The 25,198-nt window shown below is 33.1% G+C and overlaps 1 protein-coding gene across 10 annotated transcripts in view; it reads right to left on the bottom strand.

Moving 5' to 3' along the window:
- Positions 1 to 25,198, bottom strand: part of CSNK1G3 (casein kinase 1 gamma 3) — an 84,213-nt gene that overhangs the window by 38,148 nt on the left and 20,867 nt on the right. For all 10 annotated transcript variants that reach the window (XM_081132710.1, XM_081132713.1, XM_081132706.1 and 7 more), the window contains exons 2-4: positions 19,846 to 20,267; positions 12,727 to 12,767; positions 10,716 to 10,785 (exon numbers count right to left, since the gene is read on the bottom strand). In XM_081132710.1, the coding sequence (XP_080988836.1) occupies positions 10,716 to 10,785; positions 12,727 to 12,767; positions 19,846 to 20,023 (289 nt within the window). In that variant the 5' untranslated portion in view covers positions 20,024 to 20,267. The remainder of the gene's footprint in view (positions 1 to 10,715; positions 10,786 to 12,726; positions 12,768 to 19,845; positions 20,268 to 25,198) is intronic.

The following is a 25,198-nucleotide window of genomic DNA, read 5'->3' on the forward strand; positions in this document are numbered from 1 at the left end:
GAAACAAACCCTTTCTGATGAAACTGTGATATTAACTATTACAATTTAAATTTGATAATGAAACGTGTCAGTATGTGAAACAACTTAGTGAACCAGTATTCTCCAAACCACCAATGCATATATTTACAAAACCATGCACAGGTAACTGCTCTATTCAGAGTACGATGTATTTTATTATAAGAGAGAACAGGAAACTTTTTTCATATGGTTTCTAGCTCTACATTGCAACTGACCTTTAAGAAACCACCACTTGTCAAGTTTTGGTGTAGTATCAAAAGGATATTCATAATTTAAAAGTTAACTTATTAATCAAGGTTTACAAAGCTGTGAGTTAAAACCTTATTGGTGAGAATATGAACTGGTACATTTTTGGAGGAAAACTGCCCTATCCTTTTCAAAGTAAGCAAAAGTAGGCATACAGTGATGCTAAAGCTGCACTGCTTCAACAGTAAAACACAACAACAATAATAGGGAACTACCTAAACACCCACCAACCCTGGACTAATTAGGCAAATTATGTCACACCCATTTTGGAAGCACAGGTGATTTCTACTTTCTCTTTTATATTTTTTAAACTTTTCCAAATTGTTCTGAAAAACACATGCTGTTTATGCATTCAGGAATAAAATGCACATTTTAAAAATTCTTTTGGGACCTCAAAGAAAAACTTGAATTAGAAAAAGATTTAGGCCACATATATTTAATCCATGCATTAACTGTAACTGAGCTAGTATTTCTCAAACACTCTCCCTAATATTCAGTTATATAGCCTTACCTCTACTCTTAACTATTAACTTCATTTTGGAGTTCCTAGGAACAAAACAAAGTATACTATTCAGACTCCATAATGTACGTCTAGCTTCCTCTTTTCCCACCATATCTCCCTAACAAAAAGAATAAACAGATCCATTCCAAGGCCCAGATTTATTCTGCCTCACTTGGTTTGAACACTTCTAAGGTTGCATTTCAAAAAATTTCTACCCTAGTTCTGCCATCCAAGTTGTCAAACTTTCCTTTTTATCCAACTTTCAAGTCTTCTCTTTTCAAACTATCTCTATTAATAAGCATGGCCCGAATTTATATATTCACACAGAATTTCTCATAACCAAGGGAAGGTATACAAAAGTAAATATGCTCTGCTCTGCTTCATGTACGCCAACTCTTTGTTGGGAGGAGAGTGTGTACCTAACACGTACATTCAATCAAGTGATATACATACCATATCTTTGGGTTTCTAAAATAACACCATGAAAAAGATCAGCAAAGGGACAAAAATAAACTACTTCAATTTACTCCAAAATCTCCTTTCTTTAATGGTTTCAAAGTGTCTCAAAATTATGTATTTCTACCTTATCCAAGATGGCTAAATTCCATAAACATTACATTTCAGTGAGTAAATGAAACATCGAGTCTCCAATATGAATGTAAATACCTCAGCTTTATCATGTAACATAATTTTATCTTAAAATATGACTCAGTACAAATCTTTGGTGAAAAAAAGATGACCTAGTTCTGAATGGCTCCTTGAGATACATACTGTTTTGTGAGTCAATGAATATACAAACTTCCTAGATAACAATTAATAATGTATTTCAACACAAATTTTATGTTATTGAGATACAGAATCATGAGTTATAAATTTTTTTAAATCGAGAATGCAAAGCAAACACTATAAAGACCAATAGAATTTCACTTCCAAGCAAACAAGCATTAAGCAAACAAGTTAAATGGTTAAGAGCTAGGGAAGTTTGCAACAAACAGGGGCTAGGGAGTATGCTAAGCAAAAACAAAACCAAACCACCACAGCAATATAAATATGGTAGTTAAGACAACAAGGAAGAGTGTTTTTAGAAGTGGGCGAGGTGAGGGAAAAGGGGGTAACAGAGAAAGGCTCAGAAAGAAGGCTTAGAAGGAAGAGTAATGAAGGTATTAAGTTACTAGCTATGCCTCTTGATCAAAGTATTTGGCTACTGAATTGCATGGATGCAATCCAACTCATGGGCAAAAGAAAGCTTTTGTATTTGTTCTTATATCCAGTGAATTTTCAACTATAAACTTTTACTCCACCCAATTCCTATTATTCTAAAATTATTTTTGAAACTACTATAAAAAGCCACCCATTGTGAATTCATCAAAGTTCTGATAATTTTCAACATCAGTATTTTTCAGGGATGCTTATTAGGATCTCTAATTTTCAAGATAAGTTTCTGTGGGTTTTTTCCCCAAGCAAAGCTCCAGGATGAGCAAGAATACAAAAATCACATATTATTTGAAAATACAATATTATACTTATTCTGCCCAAATTAATTTTACTAAACATTTCATTTTGTATTTCAGCATCCCATTAAGTGACAAAACAACATTAATTAATTTACATCAAAAAACAACATTAGGAGGTCGAACACTCTTAAAGAGTGCTTAGTACTTTGTGTCAGGTATTGAAGTACTTCAGTTCCTTATAAGTAGGTGAGAGTTAAGCATATCATTAAAAGAAATAATATCATGATGTTTCTTTCCATTTTCAGGTTCAGCAGTATTCATATAGGAGAGATTGGAACAAAAGAATTAATATTCTTGTTAGGAAATTTAAATTTTACAGATCTAGTTAAGAAAATCTGAAATCTGATTACAATTACTAAGTACAGAATTATCACATAGGCTATGTTCTTTTCCAAGGCAGTTTTACTTTAAGGCATTCTTAACCTTTAGCACAAATGCTTATACTCCTAGTTCAGCAGTTCTCAATATGGTCTGGAGATACTTGGGAACAGAGGTGAATGGTCCATGAGACCCTTTCGGGAGGTAAGGGACATCAAATTATTTTTATAACAACACTAAGAAGTTATTTACCTTTTTAACTCTGTTCTCTGACAAGTGAATTGTCAAGTATTCCAGAGTCTACATGATGTGATCTGGCAATGGACTGAATGAATGCAGAAGAAGATATGAGAACCTAGCTGTTCTTTCTTAAGCCAGACATTAAAGAGATGTCCAAAATATGTAAAACAAAGCCACTTTTCTTACATTTTTAAAAAATTTAGAATATATAGTCAGTTGTGATTTTAAGATACTATTTTTTAATGAATTAATGTAGCACTATTTTTATATTTCTTTTTTTATTTCTCAAATGGTAACTATCAATAGCTGTAACCCACAACAAGAGAAGTCCTCTGGGATCCTCAAAGGGTTTTAAGAGTATAAAAGGATGCTGAGACCCAAAAATTTGAGAATTGTTGTCCTAGCTGAATAGTAAGCTCTGATACAAATAGGTGCAGTAAGTTCTGGACTTGGTAACAGTTACTCCATTAAAATACCATGGCACCCACATATAGTAGTAAAATTCTACCAATTAATCTCAAATAAAAGGAATAAAACCACCCCACTGTAAAAAAGAAGCAATTTAGTCCTTTCTGTGATAATTCTATTTATATATTTAGAAATTATTCTTACTGTTAAAGAACATTAAAAATATCACAAGTAGTTATTCTTTGTTATATTAAATATTCAATGAATATCATGTGAATATTATATCATATTATATTATTCATTATTCAGGTATCCTCTTTGGGCCTAAATAATTAAGAAAAAAATGGATTCTATCATTTTTACCCCCAAGCTTCAAGATTACAAACCTTTTCTTCTCACAATATGCTACTTTATATTTAAATCTAAAATAAAAATGAAATATAAAATCGATATATTGTTTTTATGGCTTTTTGCATTTTTTCTTTTTACTATAAAATAAGAAATTACAAAAAGTGATGCAAAATTATATAAAATTAAATCTTTCATCTCCATTTAGTCATAGCCTATTAAAAAAGCATGGTTCTTTTTTGTTTTTAAGATTCTTATGTGATTAATTAATCACTAAAAATACTATAATTACCACATAACATACAACTATCCTAATACTTGCACCATATAAACCAAATGAATTTATTGAAAGAATACATAACGTACATTCTTTGAATGTACACATTTTCCAAAAACTATAACTTTAACAGAAAAACTTTGTATACTTCCATCTACCAGTACCAATGCACATATATATTCACATATAAATTAGTAAAAGTTTAGCAATACATAACTTATAGAAATTCTCATACAGAAGAGTCCTCTATAAAGAATTAGAAGTATTACATATACTTAAGATGTCCTCTACAAGCAATTAAGCTAAGACAGAAAAGAGAACCCTAAGAATCTGTTACATGAACTGTTGGTCATCTAGGCTGAGATTAAGTTTTAACTAACCACCTACTCACATAGTATTCTTCATTATTTTTGTTGATACCAAAATACAGTAGGTAATAGTTTATTCACTTAATTTTCACGGTTTTTACAATATTTTATTTCCGTTTTCTCAAACAGACAGTTCTACATAAGAACAGAATTTCTTAAATTTGTTAAGACATGATCAGAGAAAAGTCTAATCTAGCAACTCAGTGAACAAAAGGAATCTTGGATATTACTGCATGTGTACACCCATGTTTAAAAGGCTAATATTATTACATACAACCTTTCTCAACAGTGAATAGTATGAGAAAATTTCCATCCTTTATGGAATCACCAACACTCATTTAGCTAGCAGACAGAGCTAAATAATATTGAAAAGAATGTGAAAATGAAGGCATCTATAAACCAGAGCAAAACACACAGGGAACACATAAATCCTGACTTTTTAACAAGGCACAAACTAAGAAGGCAGAGGAGTCATTATAAAGGAGGAAGAGAAGCTCTTTTAACAGCTCTTAGAAGGCAATACTATACAGAAGTATAATTTTAGAAATAGCCACTGCTGCAATTATCAAATTACATATTGTTTAGAACATCAGAGTTCAAGGGACATAAAAAGTCAAGCCACTCATTGGAGAAACAATGATATAAAAATGCATGGTTTCAAATATATATTTAATATCATTTCTATAATTAGATATTTGCCATGAACAGTAATTTATGACAGAAAAGATTATTTTACTTCCTTTGATAAGTAATGATTTATGAAAGAAAAAAGTTATTTTACTTTCTGTGATTAAGATATAAGCTTGATAAAGAAATTCCAAGAAATAAGTAATTACAAAGTTCCCTCCAGTGTCAGCTATTTAAAACCATATGATGTCAGGGAAATAATTTAACATAAGACGCATTAATCAGAATTACATGTCTTCAAAAAAAATTTCCCCACAAATTTCAAAATATGCTCTAAGCATTTTCTTAAAGTATCAACAATTCAACTAAACTTTTTTCAAGTAAATAAAAAACTGAATTTTAAAAATTAAAACCTATCCTACTCTGCAAAGTGATTATTTTTAGATGACTGAATTATATAGTTAATTAAATTACCATTTGCAAATCTCCTTGCCTTACCATTTCCATTAATTTAAAAAATATTACTGATTTTTTTCCCTCCTAGTATTTCTAGATCTCTAAAATCAGAAATTAAATTTATCTAATCAATGAATAATAAAAATTAAATTAAATTAATTTTTTTGAAATTGTATGACTGTTTCTTGGTCAGAAATAAACTCAAAATGTAATAATAATAATTTTGTAAAATATTAAAATATCAAACTTTAAACATATAATCACAGAAGTGAAAAAGCTATAGGAAATTTTAGAGATTTTATATCACAAATTTACATCTAATAAAAACTATTATTCTCATTTTAAAAATTATTACTTCAATCATTTATAAAGGACCTACAATTTTATTGACCATTCTTCTCAGTAACAAGGATAAAAAGATGAATATAGCCTGGCCGTGCGTGGCTCAGCAGTTGAGCGTTGGCCTAGGATCAAGAAGATCGAGGTTCGATTCCTGGTCAAGGCCATGCCCTGGCTGCGGGTTCGATCCCCAGCTGGGGGCATGCAGGAAGCAGCCAATCAATTACTCTCTCATCCTTGATGTTTCTCTCTCTCTCTCTCTCTCTTTCCCTCTCTCTCCAAAATCAATAAAGATATATTTAAATAAAGAATACATTACTTCAGTATCCTCAAAGAGTTCAAATTTTAGTGGAAGAGACAGATATAAACAAATAATATAATATTAAATGATATAAAAAAAATAAAGATACTTTCAAAATATTTTCAGGTCAACGAAGAAGCTTTTCTGGAGAGAAACTAATAGATGTCAGAAAATGCATTGCAGAAGAGGTGACGTTTCGCTGGGGCCTGAAGAAAGAAGGAATTCATTGAGAAAGACATTCCAGAAAAAAGAATACAGACATATGAAAATAATAAGATCTATTCAAGGAACAGTAAGTTTAGTGCAACTAAAAAGTGAGTCAGTAGAAAGAGAAAGAAATTTGGACTTTAAACCCTTTATGAAGAATCGAATGTAAGAGGAGGTGACATGCACAACAGGAGGCCCAATTCAAAGAAAAGTGACAAGGAGGCTGGAAGAAGAAAAAACTGACAGAAAGTCAAAATCAAAGGTGACTAACATTTTCAGCATTAATGGGCGTGCAGCTAATGGAACAAGATAACCCAGAGGAGAAAACAGGTCTTTTGGAAGAGGGAAAAAAAATCATTGGAAAAATAAGTAGAAAAGAAGGTAGGGAGCATAATTCTAGGTATATTAGAATTTCTGATTCCAGTAGGACATACGTGTATAACTAGATTTTAAGAATAGAGACAGGAGATAAAGCATTGTAAGCTATCTTTATATAGATAGTAATTTCACCCTTTCCTCCCTTCCTCCTGCTACAAAATATCCAGGATCATAAAGATGAAAGCCACGTACTAAAAATAGGAGTGGGAAGTCAGAGCCTGATTCCTTACTTCTGAGTAGCTATCTCAGCCTTCCACTGTCCACCTCAGAACTCCTTGCTTCTTTTTCCTCACACAACACTCAGTTACTTGTTTAAGCTACTGCTGTCATGGTTTATGTTACCGACAGTCAAATTCATTCCTATGCACTGGTCAGCATAGTTCTGCCTGTTCCTCTTCTCTTGTCATTCTATTTCCCCTGGGAGATCTCATCCATTCCCTTAGCTTGAAAAACCACCTATGTGCTGATGATGCCCAAATCTAGATCTTCAGTTTATTGAATAAATGCTGAGTGGATGTGACGAAACAAGACTATTCAATACATTAAATTTTTGCTATCACAGAAAGTGATAATGGTATAAAACAATATTCCAATCCTATGGAAAGCTAAGTAATATAAAGAACCAGACCCTCATAGTCACACTGCAGTAAAGTTGTACAGTCCTACTGTATGTATATAACAGTTCCAGTGAATAAAATAAGAGAGAAAAGAGGGCTATTGTCAGGAAAGTTAAAGAAAAAGTGAAGACGTGGACTTACAGAAGTATCAAAACCCACAAAGGTAGAACTATATAAATTGTGTATTTTTCAAAAACATCTCATTAAATAAATGAAAATAAATCCATTTTTAATTTATGTTTTCACTGTAGTAAAATATACATTATATAAAATTATCATTTTAACCATTTTTAAGTGTACAGTTCAGTGGCATTAGGTATATTCGCATTGTTGTGCACCCATCACCACTATCCATCCCATTACACAATTATTTCCCATTCACCTCTCCCCTCAATCCCTGGCAAACACTATCCTGCTTTCTATCTCTATGAATCTGACTATTTTGGGTACCTGAAATAAGGAGAATCACAGAGTATTTGTCCTTTTGTGATTAGCTTATTTCATTTAGCATAATGTCCTAAAGGTTCATCTATATCATACTATTGTGTCAGAATTCCTTCCTTTTTCTAAGGCTGAATAATATTCCATTGTATATATACCACACTTGGTTTATCCATTCATCCATCAGTGGTCACTTGGTTTGTTTCGACCTCTTGGCTACAGCAAATAATGCAGCTATGAATGTGAATGTACAATTATCTGCCTGAGTCAGTCCCTGCAAGTGAAATTGCTGGGTCAAGTAATAATTCTACATTTAAATTTTTGAGAAACTGTTAAACTCTTTTCCATAGCAGCTGCACCATTTTACATTCCCACCAGCGACGCATAAGAATTCCAATTTTTACACATTCACACCAACACCTGTTAACTGATTTCTGGTTTGTTTTTCATTTGTTTGATAATAGTGATTTTAATGAATGTGAAGTGGTATGTTTTTGTGGTTTTGATTTACATTTCCCTAATGATTAGTGATATTGAGCATCTCTTCATGTGCTTATTAACCACTTGTATAGCTTCCTTGGAGAAATGTCTATTCAAGTCCTTTGCCCATTTTTGAATTGGATTATTTATATTTTGAGTTGAGTTTTAGGAATTCTTTATATATTCTGGATATTGATTAAATATATCTATTTTTAAAGAAAACACTAGCAAGCAAGTTGCTACTTTAATGATACTTAAAATATGGTAAGAGAACTGTAGGTTAAATTATATTAAATGGCCCATTTTTTATTCAGAGCAGTATGAAAATATAATCCTTTCAAATATCAATTCCAAAATCAAATTATTTTAAAGTCAGCAGTCTTTCCTCAAACTCTCTTGCTTTTCCACAAAGCTCAACATGGGTACTCAAAAATGTTTTTAAAATTCATTACTGATACAACACTAACAAGTAACCACAATTCACATGATTCATATGAAATACTCAAAAATATACACACTTGTCAGTGTTTCAGTCACCACAATGCACACCTTCAGACAATGCCATTCATATTCAGTCTATGTAAATGCTATGCCATGGAGAACAGGGGAGCACCCTAAATAGACTACTCTATAAATGGTGGTCCCTGGAGTTGTGCTGTGCAACACTGCAACCTTATGGCATTCAAGTAGTAAAAAAAATGTATGTTTAATTTTTAAAGTTAAAAAAGGCAAAGAATAACAAAAGTCAGTGCATCTTTGGAATTCAATTCACTGACTTATTCATTCTTATCCGATTTAAGTATTCATTCCTGTTTTTCCAAATGATAGTTTTACTACTTAAGTAGATAGAGCTGTTGCCTTTATCTCCCAGCATACAATCTTCCTTCTTCTGATAACAGCTCAATTTCCCAGTAGGCAACTACCTCTCCCCATTCACAGTCCTTGTTTCAGGTAGCTCTTGGGATAAGCACAGGATCTAAATCTAGGCAATCAAATTCAGAGCGATTAAATCAAGGAAAGGCATGGGACACAAAATAAGACAGTAAGATTCAGTCCTAGAACTTTTGCTGGATTTTGGGGGAAAGAGGTGTTTTTATAATTGCTAAACTATTGGTAACCACCTTTGCCATCTCATAAGGTGCTAATCGAGCGCGCGCGCGCGCACACACACACACACACACTACAAAACAGCAGAGCACAGAGACAAATTTAAGACTGTCCTGATGATAGCATATGAAGTCCTACATACATCTTACATACAAGTCCTTTCCTTAAATTTCTAGTATATGAGCCAATAAACTTTTTTTCCACTTTGCTTTTTAGGGCTTTCTGTCACTTGCTAGTCCTAATATGTATGGTTTCACATATAATTAGTTTTATCCCCCTATCTTTAAATCTCTGTTGTCAGTGATAATTTTGATAACTCCTGGAGACCTGTCTGCATTATAAGAAACTTATAATAATAAAAACATTAATAGACAAGATGTCAACTTACTGGCCCCACACTGACTACTCATTTGGAAAGTATGAGAATGCAAAAGAATGTAAAATTGGTAATGTATTAAGACATAGACAACTCTACCAACTAGAATGTAAGCATGCACTTACAAGAAGACACATGAAAAAAATTCTATTTTATTAAATCTCAGGAAACAAAACATCCCTACCTAGTAAGAAACTGTACGTATAAAGTCATTACAGTTAGTAGAGTAAGAGTGAACAGAAAAAGTAGTGAGAACTTTTAACATAAAGGAAATGCAACATACAATAGGAAATTTTCTCATTAGTTTTTTCCAATGGCACATCCGTTCTCACCTAGATTTAGAGTTTATATAAAAGCATATGTTTATTGGTTTTCTACAGCACTGTAATTACCACATACTTGCGGCTCAAAAAAATAAAAAAATTATTTTCTTACACTTCTGCAGGCCAGAAATCTGAAATCAGTTTCACTAGGTTGAATCAAGGTGTGGGCAGGGTTATACTCCCTCTGGAGGTTCTAATAGAGAATCCAGAAGCTTCTTCTAGTGGGTGCCAGCATTCCTTGGCTTATGGCTATATCACTCCAATTTCTCAATTTCTGCCTCTGTAGCCACTTCGCTTTCTTCTCTGCTGTGTATGTAAAATGTCCCTCTGCCTCTTTTTCCCAAGGACATTTGTGACTATATTTAGACCCACCCAGATAATCCAGAATAATCTCCTCATCTCAAAATCCTTAACTTAACAATATCTGCAAAGTCTTTGCTCTAAGGTAACATTTATAGGTTCCAGGGATTATGGCATGAATATATTTTACGTGGCCATTTTTCAGCATACAAAAAATGTCATAAGTCATTTCAACAAATACATATTACTAAAAAGTCTAAAAATATGGAAGCTATATGCATCTTATATTCCCAAATTAAATTTTTTCACAACATTCTCTACTCATATTAGTACCAACACAAAAAACGCCAAAAATGTCCTATTTAAAATAAAAAAGGGAACATTAAGACTCCAGTAAGAAAATGTCTAGCGAGTATAGCCTTAAGAAGTGACTCACTTTAAATTTAAATACTATTCTTTGAAACCAAAGAGTTATCATGACAATTCATTTTATTACAAATTTAAAATTTAATATAAGACTTTACCTCCAGATCCTAACTGCTTGTAGAATCTATATTCCAAATGTAGCTGTGGTGCTCTGGATTTCATGGGTTCCTAATTAAAAAACAATAACAAGATATTAAAAGATCATTAGGCCCCAATTTCCAAATGTTATAAATGTTGGTGTCAATTCTTATAATGTAATATTTTATTAGACACCTCTGTCTCTCTAAGGTTAGATCAACTGTACATTTATTTCAATGTAAAATAAATTAATGCCAAAAACATACATAAGATTAAGTGGCTATTAGGTCAAGCATTAGGGAAATTTATGTTTTACTCTTTGTGAAGAAAAGTATAGTCTGAACCTTCATGACTAGAATGGTGACCCTTACTCTATTTCTCTTGTTCCCAAGAATTCACCTCTGAACTGTATATTTCTTATGTAAAAGTTCTAGTTAAAGTGAAGTCATAGAAAGTTAGAAAGAACAAACATGAAGATAAAAATTTTGACAGTAACTATATTTTTTAAAAATTTTAGTTGGGATATAGCTTACAATAAAACATACAGTTCATAAGCATTTGGTCCATGAGCTTTGTTAACTGTATATACCCCAGCAACTATCACATCAAAAACCTTTAAAACACCATTCAATGTCCAGATCCTAGACCACTGGCGTAGAACATGGAAAAAGGAAGAATCCCAAAGAAACAAAAGTCAGCAATGCCCATTCAAACACTGTCCAGACCCTGCATCCTGAGCCTCCCCATTGTGATTCATGCAAACTAACTCCTCCAGTCCTGATTTCATGCACATAAGGGAAGCTTGTCATTTTAACTTGGCTTTCTATGTAGATCAGCCTATAAAAAGAAAACATATCATTTATACTGATTTGGGCATTCTGAACCTGTAATAGTAAACTACTTCATTATAAAATTAGAATTAACTCTTCCTAAGTATTTCTGAGAGCTTGCCTGATTGCGTGAATTAAGTAAATCTGTATCTGATTAGCAGTGATGATCTTAATGCGATGACCTAACCAGATTTTCTGACATAAAGCCAAGGACCAGACCTTAAAACTAAGGTGAACTCCTCTAGGTACATGCCAATCCAAACCCACATGTCAGCCAGCCAGTCTTGTTGGCACCACAACCCTGCTGTACATCTTATTTCCCAGTCAAAATAAACATTTATTGCAGTGAACTTGGCCTATACTCACACATATACTTAAAATTAAGTAGTACAGTTTTCTAGCTCATCCCAAAAGATTTTCTATTTCTCCAATTTACTTCTTTCTCTAATCATCACTTCACATTACCTTAATACAGTGGTTATATTGGCAGGCACAATGACTGAGAATGGCAGGCAGACTGGAAAAACCAAGCCATGCTTAACCTCATGGAAACCTGGCTGGCAATCCAGTTAGAAAACTTGTGCCAAAAAAAGTTATGTCTTATAAAAATTCCCAGATCCCAACTCTTCTAAAAAAGAGATGCCTTATAGCTGTCATACTGGGCACATTTAGGAATTCAGGACAATTCCTTGGGAGTTTGCTTTCCTTGCTATCCTCCACCCACATCAAGCATTTCTGATTCTCTGAAGGTCAAGCAATAGCCAGTTTTACCATATATAAAATATGAAGAAGAGATTTTGGAAGCTACCTGGAAATACTTTCAAAGATTATAACCCTAAATACCAAGGAAACTCTTGTTCAAATACTTGAATCAGAAAGAGAAATCTTGCTTTCTAATTAAAAATGTCAATATACCAGCTTCCTTAAATAAATAATAGTGCCAAAATTCAAATATTCAAATCTATAACACTGCCAAACTAAAGGGATTGAGTTTTCATGGCACAGAAAGACACAGACATCCTATACATTACCATATACTTGAGGGACCTGATGATGAAAGATTAATAACGAAAGATTAGTTATGCATATCACTTTCCCAACAAACACTCAAGTTATAAATGATATGAAAATAAAAAACTAAAATGTAAGTTAATCATTAAAAAAATAAGGAATGAAGGAAAAATAAGACACATGAACTTACCAGTTTAATTGCCACATATTCATTTGTGTATAAATTTTTCCCTTGAAAAAGAAAGAAAAAATGTCAAATTTACCAGTAATTAATTTTTAAAGATATATTGGTAAAACTGCTCTGGGTGGGGAAAGAAAAGCACATACTACATGTAGAGGAAGCATAGGTTTCTTCCAACTATTTGGCAAAAACCTCAAAGATGAGGAAATACTAAATTTACGATCAACTCAATGATACATTTAGTATTTCACCTGGATTCAGAGTAGAAAGTGATAATAATAAATACTGCAGCCCACTTACAAAAGGGAAAAGAATCTTATTTTGTTGGAATATTTGTACACAACTCATAAAGTAATCAATAGTCAAATACATCTAAACTAAATTTTAAAACCAGAACTCCTATAATAAAAACAGGAATACAAAATTCCTCTCCCAAACACCACCTCATTTTAAACCCATTATTATGGGATGTAATCTCATTGGGGTTCATATGCAATCAGTAAATAGGATCAATACCTGGAAAAAAACTGTAATATACGAAAAATAAAATAAAAAATTTTTATTCAATAACAGGCTCTGATAAACTACTTTGAGGGAAAAAAGCTAACTACTTTGAGGGAAAAAAGTTAATAGCACCTCACTGTATAACCAAATTAAATTCCAAATATTTTAAGAGTTAGATATAAGGCACAAAACAAGAAAAAATATTTTTATTATTTTTTAAATTTATTTTTCAATTACAATTGACATACAATACTATATTCATTTCAGTTGTACAACATAGTGATTACACATTTATATACCTTAGGAAGTGATCTCCCCATAAGTCTAGTACCCATCTGACACCAAACATTGGTATTACATTATTGATTATATTCCCTATGCTGTACTTTATATCCCCCCTACTATTTTTATAACTGCCAATTTGTCTTTAATCCCATCACCTTTTTTCACCCATCCCCCAACTCCCTAATCTGGCAACCATCAATTTGTTCCCTGTATCTATGAGTTTGTTTATTTTGTTTTTTAGATTCTACATAGAAGTGAAACCATATGATATCTGTCTTAATTTTACTTATTTCATTTAGCATAACAGCCTTTAAGGTCCATCCATGTTGTTGCAAATGGCAAGATTTCATTCTTTTTTATGGCTGAGTAAAATCCATAGTATATATATGTTCCACAGGTTGTTTGCATATCTTGACTATTGTAAATAATGCTGCAATGAACACAGGAGTGTATATATCTAAAAAAATGTTTATTAACCCAATATATAGAAGCTTTTCTAAGTATTAAAAAAGTGGAAAAAAATTAAAAGGTCAGATTTTACAGATTTGATTGCATAAAATATTTTAAACTTCTGAATGTTAAAAAAAATTGACCATATACAAAGAACAGGTAAATGACAAACCAGAATAAAGATTTAACATCATTAGTATGTAACAGAATTCAAATGAATCACAATAATCTTTACAAAGGCAAATTGAAAATAATCTAGAAAGGCATCTGTAACCCAAGTAAAATACTATAATTTTTAAAGCAATTTTATAATAAGAAAAATATTATCATTTCTTTTACTTATCGTATTATTTTAGAAGGATAGTTTTGGGGTTTTTTTTTTTACAACTGTTATAGGAACTGGGCCTGGCCACACTGGCTACTGAACACAAAATAGGCAAGCATCAACTTTCACACATGTGATTTTCCAGCATAGCACACCTAACTTCCTTTTATAAAGCAGCTGATAAATGACAGTAAAACTTCTAAGCAAAATTTTAGTCTCAGATATGTTGCCACCACCGTACAGTGGTGTTTATTCATACAAATATTGTAATACTTTACAGAATTTTATACTTATTTTACAAAAACAAATGAAAAAAGCAAAAAAGCATTCATACTAATACTAAATAATGTAAGTTTCATAAACCCATTACAGTTTGCAGAAAGATGGAACTCAATAGTAGTATCGTAAGTGGTGAATGTTAAGTTGTATTCAAGTACTCACTGACCCCATAAATATTTTTTAAAATATTAGAAAACAAATTTTTAGTCAATTAATTTAGCATTTAGCTGTACCTTCTTCACATACATTTTCAAAAATATATTATGTATGAAATTTTAGGCTCCCTCTAGTAAGTGTACAGTGAATAATTTAATGGTACAGTAACTTAATCTTGAGGAACTGATGTCTAACAAAGGAACAATTCTGTTTTCAGTTCAAAGATGGAATTTGTATTTTCTCAGGACATTATCACTTTTTCATAACTATTTTGTATATGATATTCACATGTACATGAGGGGTAAATATTCACTGGATAAGAAGTCAGATTAAATACAGATTCCACAGAACTAAAATATAACAAATACTCCTAGTAGTTTTTGTTGGCATTTATATGATCAAATGTCTACTTTTACACCACAGTAGAAAGTACTAAATCTTAAAAGCATCACCTTTTCTTGAACATTAGAGATTTTGCTGAATTTTGAGGGTTATATTTATAAACATGAACATTGATTAAACAATACTACCAATGCCTTTTTGTCACCTAACATAGGCATAGGCCTCATACAGTTGGCTTTTAATCAATATCTGTTATATGCATCAACAAACAAATGATGCACAAACTATGTGTTTGTGTGTACAGTATAAATGAAAGAGATGTGTATGTATAGAGGGAATACACTTAAGAGAAGGCTCCAGGTAGACTGGTTACAGCTAACTGATGTTTTAATCCAATTTTAGAAGATATTCCCAATAGAACTTTGTGCCATATTAAACTTAAAAAGGTGTTTTTACCAATTCTGTGGTATATGGATGGTAATTATAGAAAACTATGTTCTACAAAAACAAAATATATGTTTATAACAGGAACTACTAATTATCCACCAATATCCATGCTCCCCCTTCTATAATAGTAGAATGCTCACATTTTAAAGACTACATTTTCAGCATCTCTTTCACCTTGTGTGGCCACGTGATTAAGTTCTGGATATGAGGTTTGTCACTCCCCACTCCCAAGAATAAATGTGTTCTCTCCTGGCCCCTTTTCTTCCTCTTGCTGACTGGGAGATGGCAACAACTGGAGCGATCACCTTCCACAGAGAGATTGAAGCCACATATTGAGGATGCAAAGGTACCCTCACAGCCCTGGGTGCTCTCCCTCTGGTTTGTGTTATGTGAAAGAAAAAGAAACTATTTTGCTTAACACCACTTTGCTATAGCACCATAGCCTATTCCTTAGTATTACATTTTTCAAATAAGTTTTATAATATGCTTCAGTTAGGAACAGCAGAAAAATCAATAAACATAAAAATGATGAATTCACTCAAATCTGCAAGTTTATTTGATATATAGTATAAGGCCTGCAGAATTTTCAACAATTCTTAAAAATGAACAATAAAATAAGAGTTATGAGCTACATAGGAATAAGAAGAGAAGGAACAAAAATAAAAGAAGTTATAAAAACTCCTGTGGCATACTTAATTATGTCAAAAGTTGCAATATCTTATTTCAGATATGGTAATCCATAAAGCAATATATATATAACACCCTTGTGCTGTGTTCTTCTATGTGATAGTCAGGTGTAGCCACAAGAAGGGACACAGAAGAGGCTCAGAAAAACAAAGTTTATTATGCTCACAAGTCCTAGAGGAGGGGTCATAGGAAGCATCATGTTTTGGTCAGGAAGAAGACAGGAGCAAGGAGAGAGCTTAGGCGAAGGCCTTTAGACTCCAAGGCAATGGCAAGGCAGGGCAGGATAAACAGTTTAGAATTGGCTAGTTTAAATAATTCTCATGGCAATTAATTCTTGTGGCCTCTGGGCTATATAGGTCATCTCCAGTTGTCTTGTACCTGGTCATGGGATGATTGAAAAAGAAGGTTGGTGTGTGGAGTGTACAAGCCTGATAGAGGAGGTATGGCTCTGGACTGTTTTTTGTTTGCAGATCAAAGGCATGCTCCCAACTGAGAATTGGCTAGCGCCACGAAAAGCAATCTCTTCCCAGCTAGAAAGGTTTGGCAAGGTGTCAAAACATCTTAAGTCATATACAGAATGTATAAAACATACACAGAATATATAAAACATATACTGAAAAAGTAAATATATATACAATACAATCCTATATTTTACCTAGCTGTATTTGGTCTCATTCATTGCCTGTTAAAAACATTTCTAGGGGTTTTGGTTGACTGTCTAAGCTAGAAATAATACACCTACTAATACAAAGAATGCAAGCCTTACCACCAATACATATAAAAATAAAAATACATTAATTCATCATTTTACAATCAAAAAACATTTTAGAGTATTGTTTAAAATGTTTACCTGTTTTTTTAAATCTCAAGGCCAATTTTTTTATGTCCAACTTTATTTTTTTAAATAATTACCCATAAGAATAGTTCCAAAAGCAAATAATACTGTCTCTTCTTGGGGTACTTGGGGTTGTGTGCAGAAGTGCAACTCCTATTTAGTGCCCAAGAGGTTTGAACACCAGGCAGTGAGCGGAAGAGTCCTCTACAAAAGAAAAAGAACCATCCAGCCCCAAATGCCAATAGTCCCTTTGTTGAAAACCACTTACCTACAATATGTATACCTTATAGTCTTTCTTACCAAATACTAATCACAAAAGTTTTAGTGCCAGGAATCTAATGTTTGAGATGTGTCTATTAATGTGGTTTCTGAAAAAGCACTTTAAGAATCTAAACCAACTTTTAACATTAGCATGTTTATCCAGATACAGAATGATGTTCATAACAACTTTTTCTGTACAGAGAATTCATTTGGGGCCTTAAAAGAGGGAGTAAAATGTCCCTTTATTTTGTAGGTGTTCAACGGTCAACTGTATATTATAAATATACATAAAACACAGATACATATATTGATATAGAGAATATATTTAAATAAACATATACAAATGTTCAATAAACCCACAGGTAGAATAGATAGGTAGATAGTGGATGGATTAATAATCATCTTATCCCTATTTCTGCTTATTCACAGACTGCAAAAGAAAGGGGTATTTAACAACTTCATCAGTTTATGGCATATATAGTTTCAGTATATGGTACACACAGTTTCTCACATTGCCCTGATTAAAATGGTTCACTAGATTTTTTTCTGCATACACACACACACACACACACACACACACACACACACTATAGATATGCATATATATGTAGTTATTTTGAAATGAATTCTATGAAACCATTTTGAATAAAAATGGCCAAAGTACTATTATAGTCATACACACAATAGATAGATATGGTACAAATATATATAACAAATAGCTGTAGAGCTAACTTACATAAATTTTAAAATATACACATATAACATGCTATAATTTTCATTTTTAAAAAGAACTAATATCTTAATATTGTTTTTTTCCTTTTATTTTTTTTTTAATTTATCTTTATTGTTGAAAGTATTACAGATATCCCCTTTTTTACCCCCATTAATCCCCTCCACCCCCAGGCTTTCCCCATACTATTGTCTGTGTCCATGGGTTAAGTATTTATGCATATAAGTTCTTTGATTAATCTCTCCCCAACCACTCCCTTATGCTAAGTGAAATGAGCCAGTCAGAGAAAGACAAGTATCACATGATCTCATTCATATGTGGAATATAATGAACAAAATAAACTGATGAACAAAACAGATCCAGAGACATAGAAGCATGGAAAAGACAGACAGATTGATATTGTCTTTTAAAGCAGAATCATTGTTTTCCTAAAATATGCAGGCACAGTGCTGGTCCTTTCGTATTAACATTTAGAAAGTGGAAATAATCCCATTTTAAAGTTGAGGAATTTGAGGCCCCAAATAGTTAAATGACTTTTGTGTTCCATACAGCAGGGGCAATTTTTATATTTTACCAGTGTATTATCAGTGCTTAATCATGCCTCATACATGATAAACATGCAATAAATTTTGAATAGATGGATAATGATGCTCAAAGTTAGACAAGTAAATAAACTGGCTTTTCTAACTCCAAAATCAGAAACAGTTTAAGAACTTCAAAAATATCCAATTCAATATCCTTCAAAAAATGTCACTCACCCTTTAAAATATTTGAGTCCCCTACTAAAAGGCAAAAGAGTCTGCCAGCCACATCATATTACAACTATGTACAAAGTATGTCATTACCTTTTACTAGCTTGCTTAATTTAAAGATATAATGTACATTAACTACACAAAACACTAATAAAATGAAAGAGTAACTACAAATTAGGGTGTTTTACAAGATGAAAAGGAAAAGTAGTTGAGCAGATAAACACACAATTGAATTTATTTCTAACAACTAGGGTTGGATCTAAGAAAATTTGTAAAGCCAAGTGTTTTGTTTTTTTTAATTTCTAAAATTTCCATTATTGGTGGTCCATTGACCAGAGCCCTCAATGTTCCTAGATACTGACTCATATAACCATGTTGTCCTCCTCCTTGTTTCTATTCAGTAAACACAGCCACCTCTCTAAATGTGAATTAAAAGCCTAGATTTTGGTCCTGAGTCTGTCATTAAATTGTTGTGCGACATCTGGCAGGTAACCTTCCCTGACTGACTTTCAATTTCCTTAAATGTAGAGTTATGAGGTTTAATTGTACCAATATTTCTCAAATGTGCCTGATTATAAGAATATACTGAATCAGGACTTTGTGTCTCCCACCCTGAGCCCCACCATGGATATACTTGGGGGAGGGAAGGGCAATAAATTACAACAATGCAAATTTTACTTATTTTTATGAAGTTTCAGTATATTACCTTGACCTTAAGCCATATATAGTCTCTCAAAGTGATCAGTTACTGTTTTCAAATCTGAAAAAGTAGCCTAAATATCATTCCTAAGGAATACACTGCAACGGCTTTCCTGGCACCTATTTCAGCCTGCTGGGACTTTATAATTTATTTTCTTTTTTCTCATATGCTGGATGGTTAATCTCAAGTAAATAGAAATTCATACATTAGAGAATTCCTTACAAATGAATATTCAAGTACACAAAAAATTTCCAACATATATATTCTTTAAAATTACTTCTACAAAAAATTAAATAGCAATCATTTTCATTAGAAAGTATCTTTCATTTTTTTAAAAAATGTTTCCAACATAAGGAATAAAAAAAAGAGTCTTACCTAATCGTAATTCTCCAAAATTGCCGCATCCAATTTTTTTCCCCACTCTAAAGTTAGGTCCAACCATTAAAACTCCAGAGGATGAAGACCCAGTTCCTCGAGTGTTGTGTCCCGATCGACCACTAGGTCGTGCCATTCTATCATCTGATTTGTCCTTGTCTTTCTTTTTATTATCCATATCAAGTTTGCGGTACTCCACTTTGAATTCTTTAATCAAGACAAGCACGCTGAAATTGGGTATTGTGAGAATAGGTACATCACTAGGTAACTGTACCAGGCGGGTAATGTTAACATTCAAATTGCAGTAGGTAGTCAATTAACTGGTGCGTGTTCATCCCATTCGTAAAATTTTTCTCAGCTTTCTTTTCAGCAAAACATATCTTCGGAATTTTCTTTTCAATGATGTGCGCTGATATTGAGAGCTAAAATAATTAGAAAAGAAAATTAGTCAACTTAGAGAATTAAAAAATATGTTTGGGAAGCTAATAACGAAAGTTCAGGCAATGGATTATCGCTATTCACTGATGCCCACTAAATCAAACCACAGTAGACTCTTAAACGAACCATTCTTCTTTATTTCTATACTTTAATACAGAGAGACAGCAAAAACAAAACAAAGAAATCAGGGATTCAGTAGCTTCTAAAAATAAAAAAGTAATAAAAATGTACTGAGTGTTTCATAAGCCAATATACATTCACTAACCTAGACCTTCCAACTTAAAATCATTTCAACTAAAAAAAAAACACAAAAAACTTAAAAATTCCACTAAGTCAATATAAGATTTCCAATTTAAAAGCTGAAAAAGAGAATACTTTGCAAATTAGTAAAAGATATTAATTAAAAAAATCTTCCACATGTTCATACACTTAATTTTCAAGGTCTTTTTCAAATATACATTCTCATTTGATCTTCATTTATTCAAATATTTATTACCCACCAGCTGTACATGGGAATGGTACTCAGAATTGATAATACAGAGATCATCCATGCTATCTATCAAGAAAAACAATTAATTCTTATGTAACATCTGAACTAGGCCTTAATAAATAAATGTAATTTTGCAAGGTTAAGAAATGTTGGTAGGCATCAACCTTGTAAGGTGGAGAAATTATCTAACATACTGATGAAAACACTAAAGCTCACAAAAAATTTCAAGGCTTTCAGTGGCATCTGCCCCATTCATCTTCTCTAGGAATTTCACCCATCAAACATACCTTAATTCTGTAGTAAATCTGCAAGCTTAAATGATGTGTCTATATTTGTTTGAACAACTTGAGTGGATTCTATTACTGCAATTAAAGAAGCTTTGACTTCAATAGATACTAATACAGAAACTAGGATCAACATCAAGGCCTTCTTATTCCTAATTCAGAAATTATTTTATTATATAATGTAATCATAACAAGGGTTCAAACAAATAGTATTTTCTGATTTTCAGCAACTACCCCAAATATGCAATTAGTCCTAACATCCAATCTGTTTATAAAATTTTTTATTATATTTATCATACTCTGTTTTGCAGATGAAACTGTACACATCTGCAAAACAGAGTATTTTTTTTTTTTGGCATATATAAAACAGAACTGAGTTTTGCATATACTGTTTATTCTGTTTCCTGCCATAATAGAGTAACTGGATACTGAACTTCCCCTCCCACTGTAACTATAAAGCTGGACAAAGCCTATGAAGCACTAGCTTTCAGGCACTAGATAATAGGCAGGGAAGACTGATCTTTGAGAAAAGGGAAACGGAAGGTGGGTCTCACCTTCACCCAAGCTCTCTGTCTAGGAACAATTTTCTGACTATATCCCAGGAAGGTGACAGCTCAGGCAACAAACAGTGATCACAGATCAGTGTTTGGGGCTGTTGAAGTGAGTGGAATTCGCAGGACATGATGCTGAAGGTGAGGTAGTTGTGCTGTTTTGGGGCTATGGGATGGTAGGGTAGAAGATGGGGCAATATTCTGAAATATCTAGTGGACAAAGACTACTACTGGGATATATGAAGAACAGAGACACTATAGGCAGCACAGTGCTGAAAGTCCTTAAAATTCCTATTTAGTCATAGAGGAACCTCATTAATATCCCAGGAATTCAGCTGAGACACCACAAAGACCAAGTCTTAAGAGTAAAGACCTAAAGAGGCAATTTTCAACCTTTTGCATCTCATGGCTCACATAAACTAATTACTAAAATTCTGCGGCACACCAAAAAATATATTTTTTGTTGATCTGACAAAAAAAAGGTATAATTTTGCTTCATTCACACTGGACAGCTATTGTGGTAGCTGTTGTCATTTTTTAAATTTGACAATCTAAGGGAAAACAGGTCAGTGCCCCTGACTAAATAGTCAGGTATTACATGTTTTAAAAATTCTTGTGGCACACCGGTTGAAAATCGCTGACCTAGAGTAAGAACTACTATAGACGGTCTCAATAAAGCCTAAGCAAGCCTAGACAGGATTAAGAATAGCTCCAATTAAATTAACTTCATTCAGAACATAATTCACCATACTTTTTTTAAATTTTATTTTCCTTTTTATTGAATTTATTGTGGTGACACTAGGTAACAAAATTATACAAGTTTCAAGTGCACAATTCCACAACACATCATCTGTACACTGTATTGTGTGTTCACCACCCCAAGCCAGGTTTCCTTCTATTACCGTTTATCCCCCTCTATACCCTCCTTCTCTTCCACCCCCCAACAATCACCACACTGTAGTCCATGTCCATAAGCTTTTTCTTTTTTTTTCTTTTTTCTCAATCCCTCCACCCCCCAACCCAGCCTCCCACCCTGACAACAGTCAGCCATCTCTCTATGTTTGTCTCTATTTTGCTTGTTAGTTCATTTTGTTCATTAGATTCAGAACATAACTCAACATACTTAAAACAACAAAAAACCTAGACTTTCAACAATGTTGAAGTCAATGTCCAGCATAGTTAAAAAGTAATAGACATGCAAATAAAGCAGTAAATGTACCCACAGCCGGGAAACAAAGAAAACAGATTCCAAGATGGCTATGATACTGAAATTAGACGACCAGATTTTAAAACTATTAAACAGTTGTTAAAGTCCTATTAAAATGAAGAAAGGGAATGGGGTAGAATTGACTAGGATATCATCTGTGAATGGAGAAGTCTAATCAAAGTATATACAATTGCCCCTTGAACAACATGAGGGGTTGGGGGTGCCGAAAATCCATGCATAACTACAGTCAACTCTCCACCTGCAAGGAGAAATTGAACTACAAGTGTCAACTGGAAAAAATTCGAATACAAGTTCCAGCCTGCATTGTTCAAGGGATCAACTGTACTAGTTAGTGAGACATGAAGCTGTTCCCTACTTTACTCCATCCAGTTCACCACATTCAAGAAACTGTTCATAAATTTGTAATAATAGATTTTTAGTTTTTAAAATATTTTTAACAAATTAAATATTTGATTAAAATATTTTCTTATTAAGAATCTCAAATAGTGTTAGTGCTTTCCTTATGGTAGCACCTATCAAGTAATATTAGAATTGCCTACAAGTTTGTCTACAGCAATGGTCAGTAAACTCCAGCTTTCAGGCTAAATCTGACCTTTTGCCTATTTTGTATGGCTGCAAACTAAGAATGGTATTTACATTTTTATATAGTTGAGGGGAAAAAATAAAATAATAATAATATTTTGTGACACATGAAAATTATATAAAATTCAAATTTTAGTGTTCATAAATAAATTTTTATAAAAATGAATCCATGCTGATTTGTTTATGTACTGTTATGGCCTCTTTGTGCTATAAGAGTTGAGTAGTTGTGAGAGACCATATGTGGCACTCATCAGTTCACATTGCTGCCCAGTGTCCCACAAACTGCAGTGACTATCATGCTTTTAAGCACAATGGAATGTAAATTATGTACTTCAAATTAGATGGCAAAGTGTTGTGTTTATTATATAATGACATTACACTAAAGAATACAATACACTTTGGATCCAAAAATATTAGTATTCTATTGCTGCATAACAAATTATCAAAAACTTAGCAGCTTATACCAATACACATTTATTAGCTCACAGTTTCCATAGATCAGAAGTTTGGGCATGGCTCAGCTGAGTCATTTGCTCAAGGTTTCACAGGCTTCATTCACAGTATCAGCTAGGCTGCATTCTCATCTGGAGACTAAAGTGGGAAAGAATCCTCTTCCAAGCTCCTTCAGACCGTGGACAGAATTCATAACCTTGCAGTGTGTAACTGAGGGGCCCAGCTTTTTACCAGCTCTCAGATGGAAGCCACCCTCAGGTCCTACAGGGAGTTCTGCAGTTCCTAGCAACTGCCTACAGTTCCTTGCCACATGAGCTTCTCTGATATGGATACTTACTTATTCAAACCCCCAAGAAGAAACTCTGGCTCCAGTCTTCTAAGAGTAAGTCTTATATAAGGTAACATAACCTTCTCTCATACCTAAGTCCCAATCTGTGTACCCTTCTCAAATACACCAGTTCTCCCAGATCTTGGGATCTTTGCTATCTGCTGCCAAACCTCTATAATGCTGCCTACCTGTCTAGTACAAGAAAGAGAACAGGATTAGAAAAAGAGAGTGTTAGAATCCCAACTAGTTATAAAGCTTTAGGCAAGGCCTAATCTGCCTAAGCTTATTTTAATAATTGTAAAATAGGAGGATTAGACAAGGAGATTTCTAAAGATATTCTTAGTATTATAACTGCCTATTGTATCTGATGGCAAGGACTCATTATATGTAACTGTGATCTTTGAACCTAGCGCACTGCTGGGCACCTAGGACAGTCAACAGATACTGTAGATTCATAAATAAGTTATTTCCATCTCTAAACATTTCTAGGTTTCAGTTGTATGATTCCTATCTAGAACCCTCCCAGTTACACATCCCCAGAACCCATAACAGGGTCTTTATTCACCTAAAGCACATCACTAAACCCCACATACACCAACCAAAGTGCTACACGTGTTCCTAAGTCACTTCCTGGATGAGACAGCGTTCCCTTGCCTGAATTACTCTTCTAATACTATCTGTGTTTCTGCCTTCTGTATTGATTCATCCTAACACCAAAGAAAACTTAGTTCTAAAAACTACAGACGTTGTTTTATCTATAGCTAATACCACTAGCCCTGGAGTCACAAATTCCAAATGCCCAAAAAGACAAGGCAGGTAACCTAAATGAGTGAAACAAGTAACGCGTAAGACAATAAGAAATATTGGGGGCTATGACAAACTGGAAAGCAAATACCCCATTTTAAAAGGAGCAGGTCCTACTCAGCTGTAAACACTTGTTACCGTTCAGAAACACTAGGTATAATTTTTCAATAAAATCCAGAAACCTCGATTTTTATG

This window comes from Miniopterus schreibersii, assembly GCF_964146895.1.
Source record: "Miniopterus schreibersii genome assembly, chromosome: 3".
Classification (NCBI taxonomy): Eukaryota; Metazoa; Chordata; class Mammalia; order Chiroptera; family Miniopteridae; genus Miniopterus; species Miniopterus schreibersii.